General features: G+C 35.7%; 1 protein-coding gene and 1 pseudogene across 2 annotated transcripts; both read left to right on the top strand.

Annotated features, from left to right (window-relative positions):
• The first annotated feature begins 1,421 nt into the window (after positions 1 to 1,421).
• Positions 1,422 to 9,093, top strand: LOC143625037 (putative leucine-rich repeat receptor-like serine/threonine-protein kinase At3g14840; annotated as a pseudogene). Its single transcript, XR_013152207.1, has 23 exons — positions 1,422 to 1,559; positions 1,643 to 1,713; positions 1,782 to 1,850; positions 1,923 to 1,994; positions 2,078 to 2,149; positions 2,238 to 2,309; positions 2,388 to 2,459; positions 2,568 to 2,639; positions 2,743 to 2,814; positions 2,891 to 2,962; positions 3,041 to 3,109; positions 3,188 to 3,253; positions 3,365 to 3,427; positions 3,499 to 3,546; positions 3,665 to 3,708; positions 5,299 to 5,687; positions 5,782 to 5,977; positions 6,049 to 6,192; positions 6,333 to 6,451; positions 7,385 to 7,595; positions 7,674 to 7,911; positions 8,190 to 8,340; positions 8,791 to 9,093. The product of XR_013152207.1 is annotated as a putative leucine-rich repeat receptor-like serine/threonine-protein kinase At3g14840 (transcript).
• A 6,051-nt stretch (positions 9,094 to 15,144) lies between these two features.
• LOC143625036 (seipin-2-like) lies at positions 15,145 to 17,217 on the top strand. Its single transcript, XM_077095501.1, has 2 exons — positions 15,145 to 16,038; positions 16,738 to 17,217. Exons 1-2 carry the CDS (start codon positions 15,145 to 15,147, stop codon positions 17,215 to 17,217), a joined length of 1,374 nt encoding a protein of 457 aa, XP_076951616.1.
• Positions 17,218 to 17,344: the final 127 nt, after the last annotated feature.

Below are 17,344 nucleotides of genomic sequence, written 5' to 3'. Positions count from 1 at the left end.
TAATTGAAATGATAAATCATTGGAAATACTTTCTTAAAATAGTAAGCTTTGTCTACAAGACTATAATAAATTTGAAATTCAAAAACCGCTCTAAAACTTTTTTATTTAAATTTCTTGTTTTTTAAAAAAAAAACTTAGGATAACATCATGGTTGCTATAGCAGCATCCTTATGTTTATAGAAATCCTTTTATTGTTATTTAGTTTATTGATTTTAGATCTCTTAACATTTTCATATCGTAATTTTTAACCTGGATCTTGTAGCACTTAATATTTGCATGTGATCATTCGAGTGTAGTTTGTAGGGATTGTAACATGTATGTGATATAAAATAATTTTTAATAAACAACCAACAATGCAAGTTACATAATCTTGATCATTATTAAAACAAGAGATTAATCAAATTTGTAATCATTGTTATCTTAACAATACATCTGATTGACTCCCAAATGTTGTAGCATTGAAAAATAAAGATTATTTTAACTATAACAATGTTCAATTATTTTTGTTTTTTTTTCTAAAACTGTTGTCTTATTTGCTATATTTAAATTCCTTTACATGCGTCTTTTAATGTAGGTGTAGGTGTATTGCACACCTAATATAAGTAAGAGCATGAATCTTAATCTTATGTAACATGGATCTACTACAACTTAATGGTTTTCTAGCATACAAATGGTTATGATATGCTACACCTTGGCGCAAGAAAATGGTTATGATGAGCTAGGTGGAATACATGGCATTTCTCATTGGATTAATATTTTTTTTAGTTAGAAGTTAAAGGGTATTTCATAAGTTAATTTGTTAAAATTGCCACTAAAGGACATTTAACTTGGCGGTATCAAAGTGTCCGATAAATGTTTGTTTTTTCAAAGGTGACGATTCAAGTTCCGTCATTGTAATAAAACGTATAATAAACGTATGATATGCAATATTATCTAATAGATTTATGACAGCTGTTAGCTTTACTGTTTGGAATAAACATTGAAGCAAACGTTGCATGATGCACACTTTAAACCATACCAGTGTTGTAGAACTCTCTAGGCGCTAGTCGGGTGGTGAGCCACCGACTAGTGATTAATAGGGATTGATCGGATTGGAATTTTATGCATAGTTTTTCAAAATTATACACACGCACAGAAAATCTTTAAATTTTTAAAAATTTTTCTATAGTTTTTTAAACTTATTAATCGAATTGGATTAACAAGTATTATGTTTCAAATATTTTAAAGATTTTGGCCGAAGTTTGACCAATTTTGACCGACTACTGATTTGTTGGTCCAATTAGGCGAAATCGAATCACTGGCATACCAATTAGCGATTAATCGGTGACTAATCACGTTTTTTACAACACCGAACCATACTTACAAAATTCTTCTTCATTTGATTTGATCCAGTGATAACTGTTAATAATATTCTTACAACAATGGGTGCAACCAATTGGAGGTTCAATGGTGACACTTGCAATCTTGATCTTCTTTCTCAAGTGCCAAAGCTAACTCAAGAAGTTAATGCTAGTACTGGATGTGATTGCAACATCAACAACAATACCGACTGTCATGTCGTAAGGATGTATAATACTCATTTCCTAGTCTATGTTACATATACATTGTTAATTATAGTTGTTAATATTTTAAATCTATGCAGCACGATGAAGTTTTACAGTCTTCCTGGTGTTCTTTCACCCGAACTGATGAAGCTTCCTTATCTCAATCAATGTAAGCTCATGCTTTATCTTGATAACGCTGCATTATTAAAGTCAATTAATCTCAACTCTTAATTACAGCGACTTTGCTTACAATTACTTAAATGGCACAATTCCACCAGAATGGGGCATGACACAATTACAAGAAATGTGAGATTTTTATTAATTTTTTTCTCTGAATTTTTTTTCTGTACGAGTAACAATGCACTGACCATGATGCAGTTCTGTTCTTGGCAATCGATTAACCGGGAAAATTCCACCTGAATTAGGGAATATTACCACTCTCACAAAGCTGTATGTCATCTTGATTATATTGTATATTTAATGTGAAGCTATTTAGACAAATAAACAGTGGTTTAAGTAAACTTTATAATCAGGCATCTTGAAGCAAACTATCTTTCAGGAACCGTTCCTTCTCAACTTGGGAGATTATTTAATTTGAAATCATTGTAAGATTTATTAATCTTTTGATGACATGTTTTCTCCATTATGTTTTTTTTTCCTTTCCAAATTCCTAACTAAGTTTGTTTATTTCAGGATCTTGTCCTCAAACCAGTTCACGGGGACATTGCCTGCAGCCCTTGGTGAACTATGAAACTTAACAAATTTGTAAATTGTTTGCATTATAGCTTACATGTTATTCTCTTATTCCAAGAAAGGATCCATTGTCTTTCTTTTGCAATACAGTAGGGTAAATGATAACAACTTCAGTGGGCCCATACCTGATTTTATACAGAACGGGAGACAACTTTCTCGACTGTAATATTATTTTTCATTTATATCATTTAATTGCACTACAACACTAATATAAACGTTACGGCAGGCATTCATTCCATTGATTTTATTCTTTGTTTGTTCTTTCTGAAGTGAAATGGTTGCAAGTGGACTCGAGGGCCCGATCCCTTCAAATATATCTCTTCTTGAGGGTTTAACTGACTTGTGAGTGAAGAATCTCTTTTAATATTCATAGCTAGTTAACCTTTACTATTAATCTATTTGTTTTACGGTCAAACTGATTCTGTCATCTGTTCATGTTTTGCAGGAGGATTAGTGACATGCCGGGACCAGCACAAAGATTTCCTCCATTTAACAATGCTAGTGGATTAATAAGACTGTATGTACAAAATTCATGTTCTTATGAGTTTTATTTTAAGACATACAAAATGACAAAATTTTGTTCTTTAATTTAGGGTTTTAAGAAATTGCAACATAACAGGTGAATTACCTGCTTATGTTTGGATGATCCGAGAACTGGAAACATTGTAAGTAACTAAGTATACAAACACCAATTTTTGTTTGTTGGTACATGTAATGACATCACTTTAACTGTAATTGGACAGGGATGTAAGTTTTAACAGGTTAGTTGGTGGAATATCCCCAGACATTATCGGGAGGAGTTTGAGGTTTGTGTACGTGTGATTATTAATCCATTTTAATTATTATTGGTTAGTTATGGATTAACTATAACGTGATGTTTCTTTAAATAGGTTTTTAACTAGTAACATGCTAAGTGGAGACATACCTGACTCAATTTTGCTAAATGGAGCTGGTATGTAAGTTTATTCATGGATCTTATATTTAAAGTTTTGTAGTCATATATAAAGTTTATAGAAAATGGATAACAAGTGCTGATGATCAACCATATGTGACCCTTTTTAATACAGTGACCTGTCATACAACAACTTTACATGGCAAGGACCTGATCGACCTGCGTGCAAACAAAACACGTATGTATGGTTTTCTTGTTACCTTTGTATTTGCCAATACCAATACTAATTCTTTTTTCTAATTCTTTCAGGAATACATACATTAACTTGTTTAAAAGCTCATCAACAGGGAACTCAGTGTAAGACAGTTTTTTGTTTATTTAAAATCTTAACGCGCCTAGTTTTAATTTTTACTCATATAAGGAAGATAATATCTATTTTAAATGTCTATTGCTTATACATTAATGTTATTAACAGACAGGACATAGTGGCCTGCACAGAGCATATCAAGTGTCCAAGATGTAAGTATTTACATCTTTAAACGTACACTGATGTTATTTCCAAGTATTTACTTATTTTTTGATACTTATGCTATGTGAATATTGATTTCCCCAAATTATTATGCCCTTGTACATGCCTGTATACGAATCGAACGTTCAGTGAACCTAGGGGTGCAAACGAGCCGAGCTACTCAAGATCGGCTCGTTAAAAAGCTTGATCGAGCCGAGCTTAATCGAGCCCGAGCCCGAACTCGAGCCTAAAACTAAGCTCGCTTAATAAACGAGCTCGAGCCGGCTTGCGAGCCTAAACGAGCCTGTCATTTATATGTTTTTTTAAAATATATATTTCATAATTAATATATATATATATATATATATATATAATGTTATAAAAAAAAATAAATAAATAAATAATATTATTTTATACAAAAAATTATATAAAAATAATTATTTATTTAAACAATAATTTATAAAATGGTAAACGAGCCGAGCCCGAGCTTGAAAATCTACTCACGAGCAGAGCTCGAGCTTTGGAAATACAGCTCGAAACAAGCCGAGCTCAAGCTCGAGCTCTGTGTAAGTTAAACGAGCCAAGCTCGAGCCTGGTCGAGCTCGGGCTCGGCTCGGCTTGTTTGCACCCCCAAGTGAACCGTTCAGCGAAAAGTTTGCTTGTGTTCATTTATTTAATAAGCATGAAGAAAGTATGGACACGTGTCTTATTTGTTCATTTATGTTTGTGAACGCTCGTTCGTTTACGTTCATTTATGCTTGTTAGTCGACGTTTCTTTAAGTTCGCTTGCTTATATATTTTGTTTAATATTTGAGGATGATTACAATTTAGTCTAGTTTTGTGAAATTAACATATCACCCATTACAGATTTGTCTAGCTTTATTAACTTTTCAGACCCCCCATATTAATGTTCATGCTTACTTTTAATTGGTGTTCGGTCATCAGGAGTTCATTTATGTTCGTGAACCGTGCATTTATACTGTTAACGAACATAAACGAACACCATCACGCTCATAAGTCATAATCTTAATAAATGAACATGAACAAGAAACCCCATTTGTTTAGTTCGTGTTCGATCGTTTGTTCGGTTAAAGCTGAACGAATGAACACGAACATGCCCTGTCCGTGTTCGTTCGGTTGGTTTACAAGCCTGCTCTGATGTTAGAGGAGGGAATTTAGACCCGTATACATATGAATAGATATCTCAAAAGGGTCAAACAAATTTTTAACTAAAGACTGACCTGATTAAATTGATCAAATTAGTTGAAAGTCACCAAACTAATTTTAACGCATACAACCTCCTATGTCTTTTTTGTTAAAAGATTTAGAGTATTAAAGTAGGGTTTGGATCAAATACAAATGAAATTAACATGCTAAACGTGATAATCAAGTAGAGTAATTATATATACAAGTAGAGTAATTATGTAATTACATCATAGAGTAATTACGTAATTACTCTATAGTGTAATTACATAATTACTCTACTTGTATATGTAATTACTCTACTTGATTCTCATATTTAGCACGTTAATTTCATTTGTACGTTAACCCTCCCCATTAAAGTAAATTATTTTTAATGCATATTTTGATGTGCTTGACAGATGGGTGTTCCATGCATATTAATAGTGGTGGAGATGGCGCGAGAGTTAAAGAAAATAATAAGAATATTGTTTATGAAGGAGATGCACATGTCGATGGTGGTGCATCTCGATTATACATAAACAATAATAATAATAATTGGGGATTAAGTAGCACTGGGGACTTCATGGATGACAATATTTTCCAAAACACACGATACATTACAACATCAACAAACTTATCGTCTTCTGTTTATGCAACCGCATGCTTATCTCCTCTTTCACTTGTTTACTTTGCCCATTGTCTGGAAAATGGTGAATATGCTGTTAAACTACACTTTGCTGAATTACAGTTCACTAATGATACTACTTATAGAAGTCTTGGCAGACGAATTTTTGATATTTTTATTCAGGTGATAAAGATATTTACACAAAGGGTTAGTTGCATAAACGTTGAATAAGTGTGTGCATTGAATACTAACTGATTTTGTATCATTTATGTAACAGGGGCGACTTGTTAAGAAGAATTTTAACATTGAAGATGAATCTGGAGGAATGGGAAATTCAGTGGTAATTCCATTTAATGTAAGTGTGACGAATAATATTTTAGAGATACGGTTTTATTGGGCTGGTAAAGGGACAACTCGGTTTCCTAAACGAGGAGTTTATGGGCCTCTCGTGTCTGCTGTTTCTGTCGAGCCTTGTAAGTATTCATATCTTTATTTTTACATTTTTGTGATGTATTATTATATTTGACAAACTCTTTGTGGGCAGATTTCAAAACTTGTTCAGCTGGTGGAAAAAAGAAGAAAATTGGTTATGTTGGTATTGCAGTTGGAGTATCATGTTTGGTATTGTTAGTGTTGGCAGTTATATGGTGGAAACGCTCTTTGAAACATAATAAAAGGAAAGATAAAGGTATGAAGGCTCCATTAATTTATGTGCAATTTTTTGGGTGTTTTTACTGTTTTAGTCTTTGAAACATAATAAATCTATGTGATGGTGCATTTATAAATTGTATGTTTTATTTTCACTTGTTTTATGCTTTTGTTGAACAGATTTTCAAGGATTGGAGTTGAGAACAATCTCATTTTCGTTAAAGCAATTAAAATCTGCCACACGCAACTTCAGTGCTGCAAATAAAATAGGACAGGGAGGTTTCGGCCCTGTATACAAGGTTATATCTGGCAAGAAAATGATTACTCATTAGACACTAGAAGTAGACCGATTTACTTATGAATGAATCACTTGTTGTGGCTGAAATTGTGTGTTTACAAAGGAGGGGGGACCCTCAATATATAGGAAACCACTCACCGGAAACAAATCTAAACTAACCTAACTCACGTGGACCAAACACAAATAAACGCTAATATTATAATATCTATATTTAACATTGTGTCTGCACTTAAATACATGCAACCTCCTAAAACGTTTTATTGAAGAACTTATTGTGTTGTAATAGTGATCACAATAATTGATTAGGTAAATATAAAATAATATTGATAGTAAATTGTTTGTGGGTCAACCAACCTGACTTGGCCCGTTTCGAGTGGTACTAGAGTTTAAACTTTAAACCATTAGCGGATCGGCCTGGGTTGCACCTCTACTCATGTTCAAATTCCATGTATCAAGCCAAGCCGATCCCGATCTCATTTTAGCTCGAGCTCTGCTCGTTTAACCTATGAAAGATCGAGCTCGGCTCGTTTCAAGCTCTATTTCCAAAGCTTGAGCTAGGCTCATTTGTATTTTATTAATTAATTTATTTACATTTATAATTATTTTATGTATATATATTTTAATTATTGTTTCTATATATAACATAATACATCTTATTTATCTATTTTTTATCACATTTATATAATAATTATTATTATTATAAAAATATATTTTTAATATAATAAAAAAAAGTATACAAATAGTAGGTTTTCGTTTAGGCTTGCGAGCCAGCTTGGGCTCGTTTATTTAACAAGCTTAGTATTAGGATCGATCACATTTAAGCTTGGCTCGAATTCGAGCTTTTAGATAGCTGATCTCGAGTAGCTCACGAGCGACTCGGCTCATTTACACCTCTACATGTATGGATTGTGAAGTTGTGTGATATTTGCTGCAGGGTACATTGAGTGATGGAACGGTTGTTGCAGTGAAGCAGCTTTCATCAGAGTCAAGACAAGGGAACCGCGAATTCTTGAATGAAGTTGGTGTAATATCTTGTTTACAACACCCAAATCTTGTGAAGCTTCATGGATGTTGCATCGAAGGAGACGAACTAATGTTCGTCTACGAGTACTTAGAAAATAATAGCCTTTCCAATGCTTTGTTTGGTGAGTGTTTCAATAACATGCTCATAAACACCTTTTCTTTTATAAGGTTGCTACTTACAATAAAGTTTCATTTTGTAGGTTCAAATAAAAGTGAATTGATGTTGGATTGGCCAACACGGTTTAAGATATGTCTTGGCATTGCTAGAGGCTTAGCTTTTCTTCATGAAGAATCAAGGCTCAAAATTGTGCATAGAGACATCAAAGCTACTAATGTTCTTCTTGACAAAGACTTGAACCCGAAAATAGCAGATTTTGGATTGGCGAGGCTGAATGAGGATGACCAAACTCATGTTAGCACTCGTGTTGCTGGCACAATGTAATTTATAATATCTATAACATTTCAATGTGTTAGAATATTATATTACGGTTAGCTGTCAGGCCCTTAGCTAAGTCTGTTAGGGTCCTTGGTTCTCAGTCTATATACATGTGTAGTCCTTATATGTAGACTGAGAACCAAGAACCCTAATAGGCTTAGCTAATAGGCCTGATGGCCAACCATTGTATATATTCTAGCACAATACATTTATAATTTATATATAAATGGAATTTTTTGTGCTCTAAATGCCATGTTAACAAAAGTTTATTGATTTGCAGTGGATATATGGCACCTGAGTACGCGCTATGGGGTTTCTTAAGTGATAAAGCGGATGTTTACAGCTTCGGGGTGTTGGCTTTGGATATTGTGAGCGGGAAGAACAACATGAGTTACATTCCCCGGGACGATTGCATATGTCTTCTAGATTGGGTATTAGATAACTCTTTCTTATAAGCTAACTTAAGAAAGCAATAGTTATAATGATTTATATGCTCCTCTACATTATGGATTTAGTTATTTATAATCTAAAACCTCACTAAATTTGAACTGAGCTAGGCGGGTTGACTTTGTGGCAGATTTAATAATATTCTTTTTTTAGTAAAGATGACCCTGGCCAGTTTTCTTTGAACTGATTTAATATAAATAAATACTCATTTGACACATTGAATGTTAAACATAAATCGGATGAATACCAGTTAGTTGGAATTTGTTTCAAATCTATTTTTTGGTAAGATTATTTTATAAGGTTTTAGGTGTTAACAAAAGAGCTTTGGATGACTCTGACCCATTTTCTTTTATCGGTTTTTATTTAAATAAAGTTTACTCATTTGACCCATTAGATCTTAAATATAACTCAGGATGAATATACATATTTTGCAGGCTTGCCAATTGCAAAAAAGTAAAAACTACGACGAGATCTTTGATGAGAAATTGGGGTCAAATATCAACAAAGAAGAAGCAGAAATCATGGTCAAAGTAGCACTTTTGTGCACGAATGGTTCACCGTCTATACGACCAATCATGTCTGAGGTGGTGAGCATGCTTGAAGGTCGAATATGTGTCCCGGATATAGACCCAGAAGCAGGTGGCTACACGGATGATTTGAGATTTAAAGCCATGAAAGACTTACGCGAGATCGAGCTCGGTTCAAACGGACCCGCTGTTTTCAATGTCTTCTTATGATCATTCTGAGATCGAGCCCGTTGAGACAAGATGATGATCCACCAGACGAGTTCAAACCGAACAAGTGCGAAGGGAGTTTTAGAGTTATGTAAATATATGTGTGTTCACAAAGTAAACTGATTTTTCTTACTTTTCCTGACTGTACATGTTTGAATAAAAAAAGGGATAAAAAACATCATTATAAACTCACAACATGTAACCTTAACTATATGATACTCTTGTATGTTATACATGGTAATATGTATCGCAAAGGCGAGCAGGTATTTTATTTTTCTTGGTGCTAAGTTTTTTAACAGCCAAAATTAGAATTTTAGGGCCGGGCTGGGTCGCATTATGGATTTTGTGATTGGTCACATAATACAATAAATATTAAATACCATAAGGGGTCATGATTTCCTGGTAAGGTCTTTTGACGTTTTGGTATAAGTTTTATAATTTTATTGGTGAGGGATAATTTGAACTTTTACCTAAATTTAACAGAAAACTTAACGTAGGGTGCCATGAGTTGATTTGGATCAATTTTAGACTCAAAACCAAACTAACACCCAAAAATTCGGTTTTTGGGTTCTTGAAAACCGTTTGGTTTAGGTTATTTTGGTTTTAGTTTTCATTTGGGTTTATCGTTTTTTCGATTTTACCATTTGAGCTCAAAACTTTATAACTGGAAAAAAATGAATATGAATCTAAAACTTTGGGCTATTTCTTTTTGTTAAGTAATAATTAATCAATTATTCGTTCAGGCTAAAAATTTTGGCTTATACTATTTGAAATTACTAACCATTAAAAAAACTGAACATACATAAAGTCGGTTCACTTTTAATTATAGGCAAAACCGAAATTGAACCGAAAATTCTGTATTTACGAAAACATAAAACCAAACCAATGGTTTTTCCTTTTCGTTGTTTTCAATTACGAGTCAATTTTTCAATTTCATGAGTTAATGTTTGTTGAGGTAGGGTCATAAACCATCCACAAAATGCCACAAGTTCCAAAAGTAAGGAACAGCCGACTAATCGCGGAACATGGAAAGTAGGGTCATATACCATCCGCGGAGCAATATGAGTTCCAGAGGTAAGGCAAAGCCGACTGACCGCGAAACACATAACGCCATTCGCGAGGTGAATGATAACATCACTTACGTAGGAAGCCTTGGCATATCATAAATCAACGAGTTAAGCGGAAGACATGTCGTACATAGGAGACAGAATACCGCATGACAGGCCAAGATTCCTATAAGGACCACAATTGCACTTTAAACCAATTACAAGCCTCCAGCGTTGTACCGTCAGACGACACCTGTCTCCGTACGCTAGCTAGTACGTCCAATCATGTAACGTCCGACTTTTTGAAATAATAGATAAAGAAATATTTAAATAAAGTTTGTTATTCAATCGTCGTATAATAATAATTAATAAATTAAAATGAGAGATGGTAGGCTTAATGGATATGGACTTAAAAATAAAACTTGGACTTAGTGAATTAATGGGCCTAAGGTCCATAAGGTAAGGGTATAAGTACCTCTTAAACATTTCCTAAAACCCTAGATCTCATAATTCCCTACCTTTCCATTATTACCACACACACACACTCCATACTTTGAAACCCGAGAACGAGATCCAAGTCGTTTTAGTGATTTTCGCGTCCAAACAACAAGAAGAATCAAGATCTAGCTCGTGTCAAGATTAAGCTCTAAAACGAATTTCGCTAGAGGTACGTTTGTAGTGTAAAGGTGGTTCATTTAGTGTCGGTTCTCCATGAAAATTGGTAGAATCATGGATCGGGGCCTAAAGGTTAATAAAAATATAAACTTGACGTAAAAAATGTGAACTTTGAGGGTCGAATTCGTTTAACTCGTTAGTTAAATTCGGCTCGTTCATGACTTGTAGATCTAACACGAGTTTGGCTCTTTGCAAGCCTAGAATATAATATTTGAAGCTTGAATCTAACCAAGTTTATATTTTAGTTGTTGATATTAATAAAAATAAATTAATAAAAGTATTAATAATAATAATAATAATAATAATAATAATAATTCTCGTAAACAAAGAAGAAAGAAGAAGGAAAAAGAAAGGAAAAGAGAAAGAAAAGAAAAAAAGGAAAAGGAAAGGAGCTCATGATGAGCAGCCAATGTGTGTATAAAAGGTTTGGAAGGTAAACATTAAACACACACATATGCTGCTGGGTGGATAAGACATGAGCATGGAAACCGGAGGTCATGGGTTCGAGTCCCGGTTCTCACAACTCATTTTTGGTTTATGCAACTCTAATGGACCCAGGCCATGCGATGTGAACTGGGCCATTCCAAGATGAACCAAACCAACTAACCTCGTCACCTCTGTATAAACCGATATATTTTTAAGATAAATAATCCGTTAAAGCAGAGAAATATAATATTTAATTAAAAGAAAGGTATATAAATATATATATATATATTGTATATACATACATAATAATATATTAATGAAAAGAAACACATTATTATAAAGGGGAGATATATATATATATATATATATATATATAAGTAATCCCGTTTGATTCGTTAGCCCAAACAAACGAGCCTAGCCTATCAAGTACGCTAGATTAATAAATACAAATCTAATTAATTATGTTAGTACATGGTTAATTAATGAATATATGTGTTAAACAGTTAGCCGCGCACAACTCAGGAATGACATTACTATAAACGGTGAACGTAACAGGATCCAGGTGAGTTCTAGCCCCTTTTATGTGTTATGTTTTTGGGGCTGTGTACATACTACGATGTGTTTAGATTTATACACTTAACTTAAATGGTAAGTGTATATTAGATACATGTTTGTGTATGAATGTGAACGTTATGGATTGATTAATTAGTATGCACGTAATGTTATATTAGTTATGATTGAAGGAATTAGAAGGAAATGAAATGAAGTTAGAATGGTATGGTATGTTAGAGGGCACCGGGCCCTAATAATAACCGAGGTATGTAGGGCACTGGACCCTTATAATATCCAAGGTAAGTAGGGACTGGACTCTGAGGAGATCCAAGGTATGAAGGACACCAGATCCTTATAATTCCAAGGTATGTAGGGCACTGGACCCTTATAATATCCAAGGTAAGTGAGGACCGGATCTTTATAGTATCCGAGGTATGTTGTTAGAATGAAAGTATGAATGTATGTATGTACGTATGATTGAATGATAGACGAATGAGTAAGTAGCAATACGTATCTTCGGACGGTATTGGTAAGTAAGTGGATGTAATGTACGTTAATTAACTAGAACTCACTCAGCGTAGCTGACTTTTAGTGTGCACGCAGGCAAGTAGAATGAGACAAGTTGCTTGATGAGGACACGTGGCAATAAGAGGAAGACTGACATCGCTATGAAGAAGACACTGTGTCGTTTAATGTTTTATGTTTTATGGATTTATGTAAGGCCCCGAACCCGGTAGCCCTACTTTAGCGTCGGATTTACTCATAAACACAGTTCGTACAAATCAGAGTTCATTAAAACTTTCGCGGAATATAAAAACTTTCATAAAACATTTCATAACAAAACACGTCTTGTCTTAAAACATCATTTTGTCTTTCCAAATAATCGAAACATTTAACTTAAACGTCTTGAGTCTTCCGATGCCAGCCTCTTATTCAGTGCCACGTGTCTCCTCAAGTGAGCTGCCTCATCCTACTCACCTGCGTGCATACTAAAAGTCAGCTACGCTGAGTGAGTTCTAGTTAATCATACACTATACAATACACATAAACTTATATTCTTTCAATCATACTTTCATTCATACTTTCATACTTTCATTCATACCTTCATTCATACTTTCATTCATACTTTCATACTTTCATTCATACCTTCATTCATACTTTCATTCATACTTTCATACTTTCATTCATATTTTCTTTACATACATAATCCTACGTTTTAAAGAGCCTTTCGCCCTATAACCTCACAGATATTATAAGGGTCTGGTCCCTAACATCACAGATATTATAAGGGTCTGGTCCCTAACATCACAGATATTATAAGGGTCTGGTCCCTCTTTCCTCGAATATTAGTAGGGTTCGGTTCCCTAGTTCTCGAATATTAGTAGGGTTCGATTCCCTCTTCGTTACCATACAACCATACATCATACCTCGAGTATTATTAGGGCTCGGTACCCTTTTCGTAACCATACAACCATCATTTTCTTCTTTTATTAACTTTATTACGTTCATACACATAAGCATACATATCATACTTACCTTATACATAGCGTTACAACCTGACAGTACGTGCAATATCCGAAGATCGTTCACATACCATCAAGCAATCATTCATACATATCACATCATTCACATAAGGCATACACTTATCTCTTAGGATAAGCGTATTAACAAACATATCGAGTATGCACACAGCCCCGAAAGCATAACACATAAATGGGGCTAGAACTCACCTGAACACGGTTACGTTCACCGTTAATCGTAATCCCTTTCTTCAGTTGTGCACGGCTGACTGTATAACAAGTATACATATCAATTAACTATCACTACTCATATCATCTTTCTAGTCTTAATTACTACCCACAACGAACGGGGGTCCGGGGGCAGCGCCCCTGGCTGCGGGGTCTAGGGGCGGCAGCCCCTAGCAGGGTCCAAGGGGCAGAGCCCCTGGCTGGGGTCGAAGTTAAACCTTAGGCGAACTTAGCTTTAGGCGAAGTTAATCCTTAGGCGAACTTAGCTTTAGGCGAAGTTAATCCTTAGGCGAACTTAGCTTTAGGCGAAGTTAATCCTTAGGCGAACTTAGCTTTAGGCGAAGTTACCATTTAGGCGAACTTGGCCGTAAGCGAAGTTAAGCTTTGAAGGCGAAGTTATCGCTTTGAAGGCGAAGTTGCCCAGTCGCAGGCGAAGTTGCCCAGTTCAGCCGCGGGTTTGGTTTTCATCAAGCATTTTGGCGATTTTAACACCCTTGTTATGGTTCAACATCATCCACTACGTTCCCCAACCGTTTTCGGTCGTTTATATACCCCGTGTATACTATAAAGCTTGGATCTTTAAACTTTAAAGATCAAGAACATACCTTTTTGTGCTCGTTTGGATCTCGTTTAACTTGTTTAATCACAACTAGTCGTTCTCTCTCTCTCGGATCTTGTTCGTTCCTCTCTCGGCCGCCGGCCGTATGGCGGTGATGTGGTGTGTGTGTGTTTTGGAGTGTGTTAGAGAATAAGATGGAATGAGTGATGGTTTAGGGTTTAGGGGATATTTATATCCCTTAAAGCCCATGGACCTAAGGCCCATTCTCATTTAACCCATCTCAATTAATCTAAGTCCATGATCCGCTCCTTACTCGATATTAATTAATCAATAACGCGAAATCACTAAACATAACTTTCTTTATTCAACATTAAAATTTTAGGATGTTACAATTTATGTTATGATGTTTAAGACAAGATGGTTATGTTATGAATGAATGAATGACTTTTAAATTCCGCGAAAAGTTTTAATTAACTCTGATTTTACGAATTATGTGAATGAGTAAATCCAACCAGCAAGAAAGTAGGGCACCCGGGTCGAGGGCCTTACAAATCATAAACCTCTAGCATGCGCAGCCATGAGAATCGAAGGTTCGACTTGGAGGACAGCTGGACCATCCTTCTCAACGCCTTTGGCTATAAATACCTAGGCAAGACCAACGATAAAGGCATCTGCAACCTGTCATTCTGAACAATTATTACGAGAAGACCACCCCCCCCCCCCCGGTGTTCTGTATTACAGGTTAAGCCGATACTAACTCATAGCAAACCATAATCCATACATCACTTGGTCGAGATACTAAGCTAATCCCTCTGGTGTTAGATTAGATTAGTGTTTCTTCGATGTTATTTAAAGAAAATCTTAAATAATAACTTAAAAAAAAAAGTGAATTGAATAATAGCCCAGATAGGTGTTGACTGTTATGACTTGAGACTTCAACTCAAGAAACATGACCTTCATTTACTCACAAACATAACAGACTTTCACACTTCACTGTTAAATCGTTCATCATCTTTCTCTGCTTCTTATTCTCCATCACTCAACTCCAATGTCACAACACTCCGACTCCGAATTCACCGACGCCTTTCACGATCTCGCCTTCTCCGATGACTCCGATCACCCGCTGGAGCCACAATTCTCCGCCGGTCTCCGTCGCCGCCGCCGGAATCCAAAAAAACCCGACGCTAGGGTCCGTGTTAGGCCTATCAGCTCATTAACTGACGACGTAAGCGTCAACGATCAGTCCGTCACAGTAAACTCCCCTAATTTAATATCCACCGTGGCAAGGCTAATACATACATGTGTCACATTTCCAATATGGTTCTTTACCGACCCGATTGGGATTACGACACGTGCTGAACATTACATAATAATAATCATTATAAGATTCTTGTTATTCTGTTGGCATAAGTTCAAATACGTTATGTACACTTGCTTCCTAAGAAAGAAAGCAATATTATTATTCCTTTTGCATATGATCAAACGGGTTCTATGCGACTGCATCGAAAGAAAGAAGGCTATACTGAAATGCTGTTTGCATATTATTAAAAAGATTATGTGTGACTGCATTAAAACAGAGAAGTCTTTATTTAAGTTATGTTTACAAATAGGATGGGGGTTGCTGTGTTCGGCTTTTGTCGGGTTTATTTTGGTTGGTTTGTTGGTTTCTTCGTTTGTTGTTGGTGGTGTGGTGATGAAGTGTGTTGTGGAGGCGCCTGTGAGTGAAATCACGCGATTGAGTTTTGATTATACGAGAGATAGTCCGGTGGCTTTTGTGCCTGTGATGTCTTGTTTCGAGCCCCTTTGTTTGGATTGTGTTGACAAGATTGGGTTTAGCAATGTTGGTTTGTTGAGGGTGTTTCCGCCTGATCATAAGTTGCAGGCTACTGTCGAGTTGACGTTTCCCGAATCGGACTATAACAGAAATCTTGGAAATTTTCAGGTATTTAATTGGGACATTTTTATATTTAAGCGCGTCTAAACGGGCCACCAATGTCTGTTATTTGTCTTAACTAGAGGTGCACAACATGGATGCTGGGCCCAAACTGGTTTGGGTTGGGTCAACAAAAGTCAATGGCGTTTTCTGGTCAAAGTTGGAACCGGTTTTTGAAGGGAAAGGATTGGGTTTAAGGCAGTTTTAACTTGTTCGGGTCGGGTTTGACCTTGTTCAAGCCAGTTATCATGGCCAGTGTTAAGGCCCAATTTCAACCCTAGGGGCCGGGTCAAACCAGTTTTAATACCGGTTCCGGTTATAGGTCCTGAGCTGGTTTTTTTGGGCGCCTCTAGTGTCCACCGCCGCCACCAAATTGATACTCTTTTAAAATGGCCCATCTGACGACTATCCATTTTCTTAAAACCAATTTTGACTCGAACCCGACCCGTTTTGCCAGGCTTAGATGCCGCTAAACGTTAAGATTAGAGTGGGTCAATGGGTCGTGCCAATTATATGACTTTCTTTTAAACGTAATGCGTATATTAATCTAAACTTTTCAATAAAACAAGGTTTTATGGATTGAATGATAAACCCGTTTGGTTTTAGAGATAAAACCAAGCAGATTCGACCTGGTCATAAAGAATCGGGTCAATTTTACAACTTCAACTATCTACTAGAATAACGGTTTGAATTAATGTTTTCTTGAAGGTGAGGGTAGACTTCCTCTCAAGCAATGGCAAATTCCTTGCAAGTGCAACTCAACCATGTACAATCCGCTTCAAAAGTGGGCCTATCCGCCTTTTGATGATGGTTTTGAAGCTGGCCCCGCTAATAACCGGCTACTCATCAGAATCCCAAACCGTGCACATCAAGTTTAACCAATACACTGAACGGGAAACTCCAACTAGTTGTGTGAGGGTGGCACTAGAACCGCGGGCAGAGTTTGCAAAGGGTCGCGGTGTTCCTCAAATTTACACAGCTTACTTGAAACTCGAGTCTCAACTACCATTTTTGAAGCGGGTTCTGTGGTCGTGGAAAGTGACTGTGTTTGTTTGGACTGGTCTCGTTATATTTATGTTGGGTTCGGTTGTTATGATGTCCTGTTGTGGTTCGTGGCTAGGTCTAAGAGGTGGTGCGCTTTTAAATGATACCAGTGATACTGATCCGACCAGTGAACTAGTAGAATAATCGGTCTGGTTTACATAAAATTGGTTTTTCAAATAGAACAATATTTTTTATAATAATAACTCACAACATGTGAATATGGTATGGACATGCTTGTCAATTTACCATAATGGTTTTTCCCTTACATATA

The sequence above is a fragment of the Bidens hawaiensis genome, unplaced genomic scaffold, assembly GCF_021521415.1.
Source record: "Bidens hawaiensis isolate Kalapana, Puna unplaced genomic scaffold, B.hawaiensis_p1.1 tig00004020_1, whole genome shotgun sequence".
NCBI classification, from domain to species: Eukaryota; Viridiplantae; Streptophyta; class Magnoliopsida; order Asterales; family Asteraceae; genus Bidens; species Bidens hawaiensis.
The sequence above is the reverse complement of the archived record's forward strand: the minus strand, read 5'-3'. Positions and strand labels throughout refer to the sequence as shown.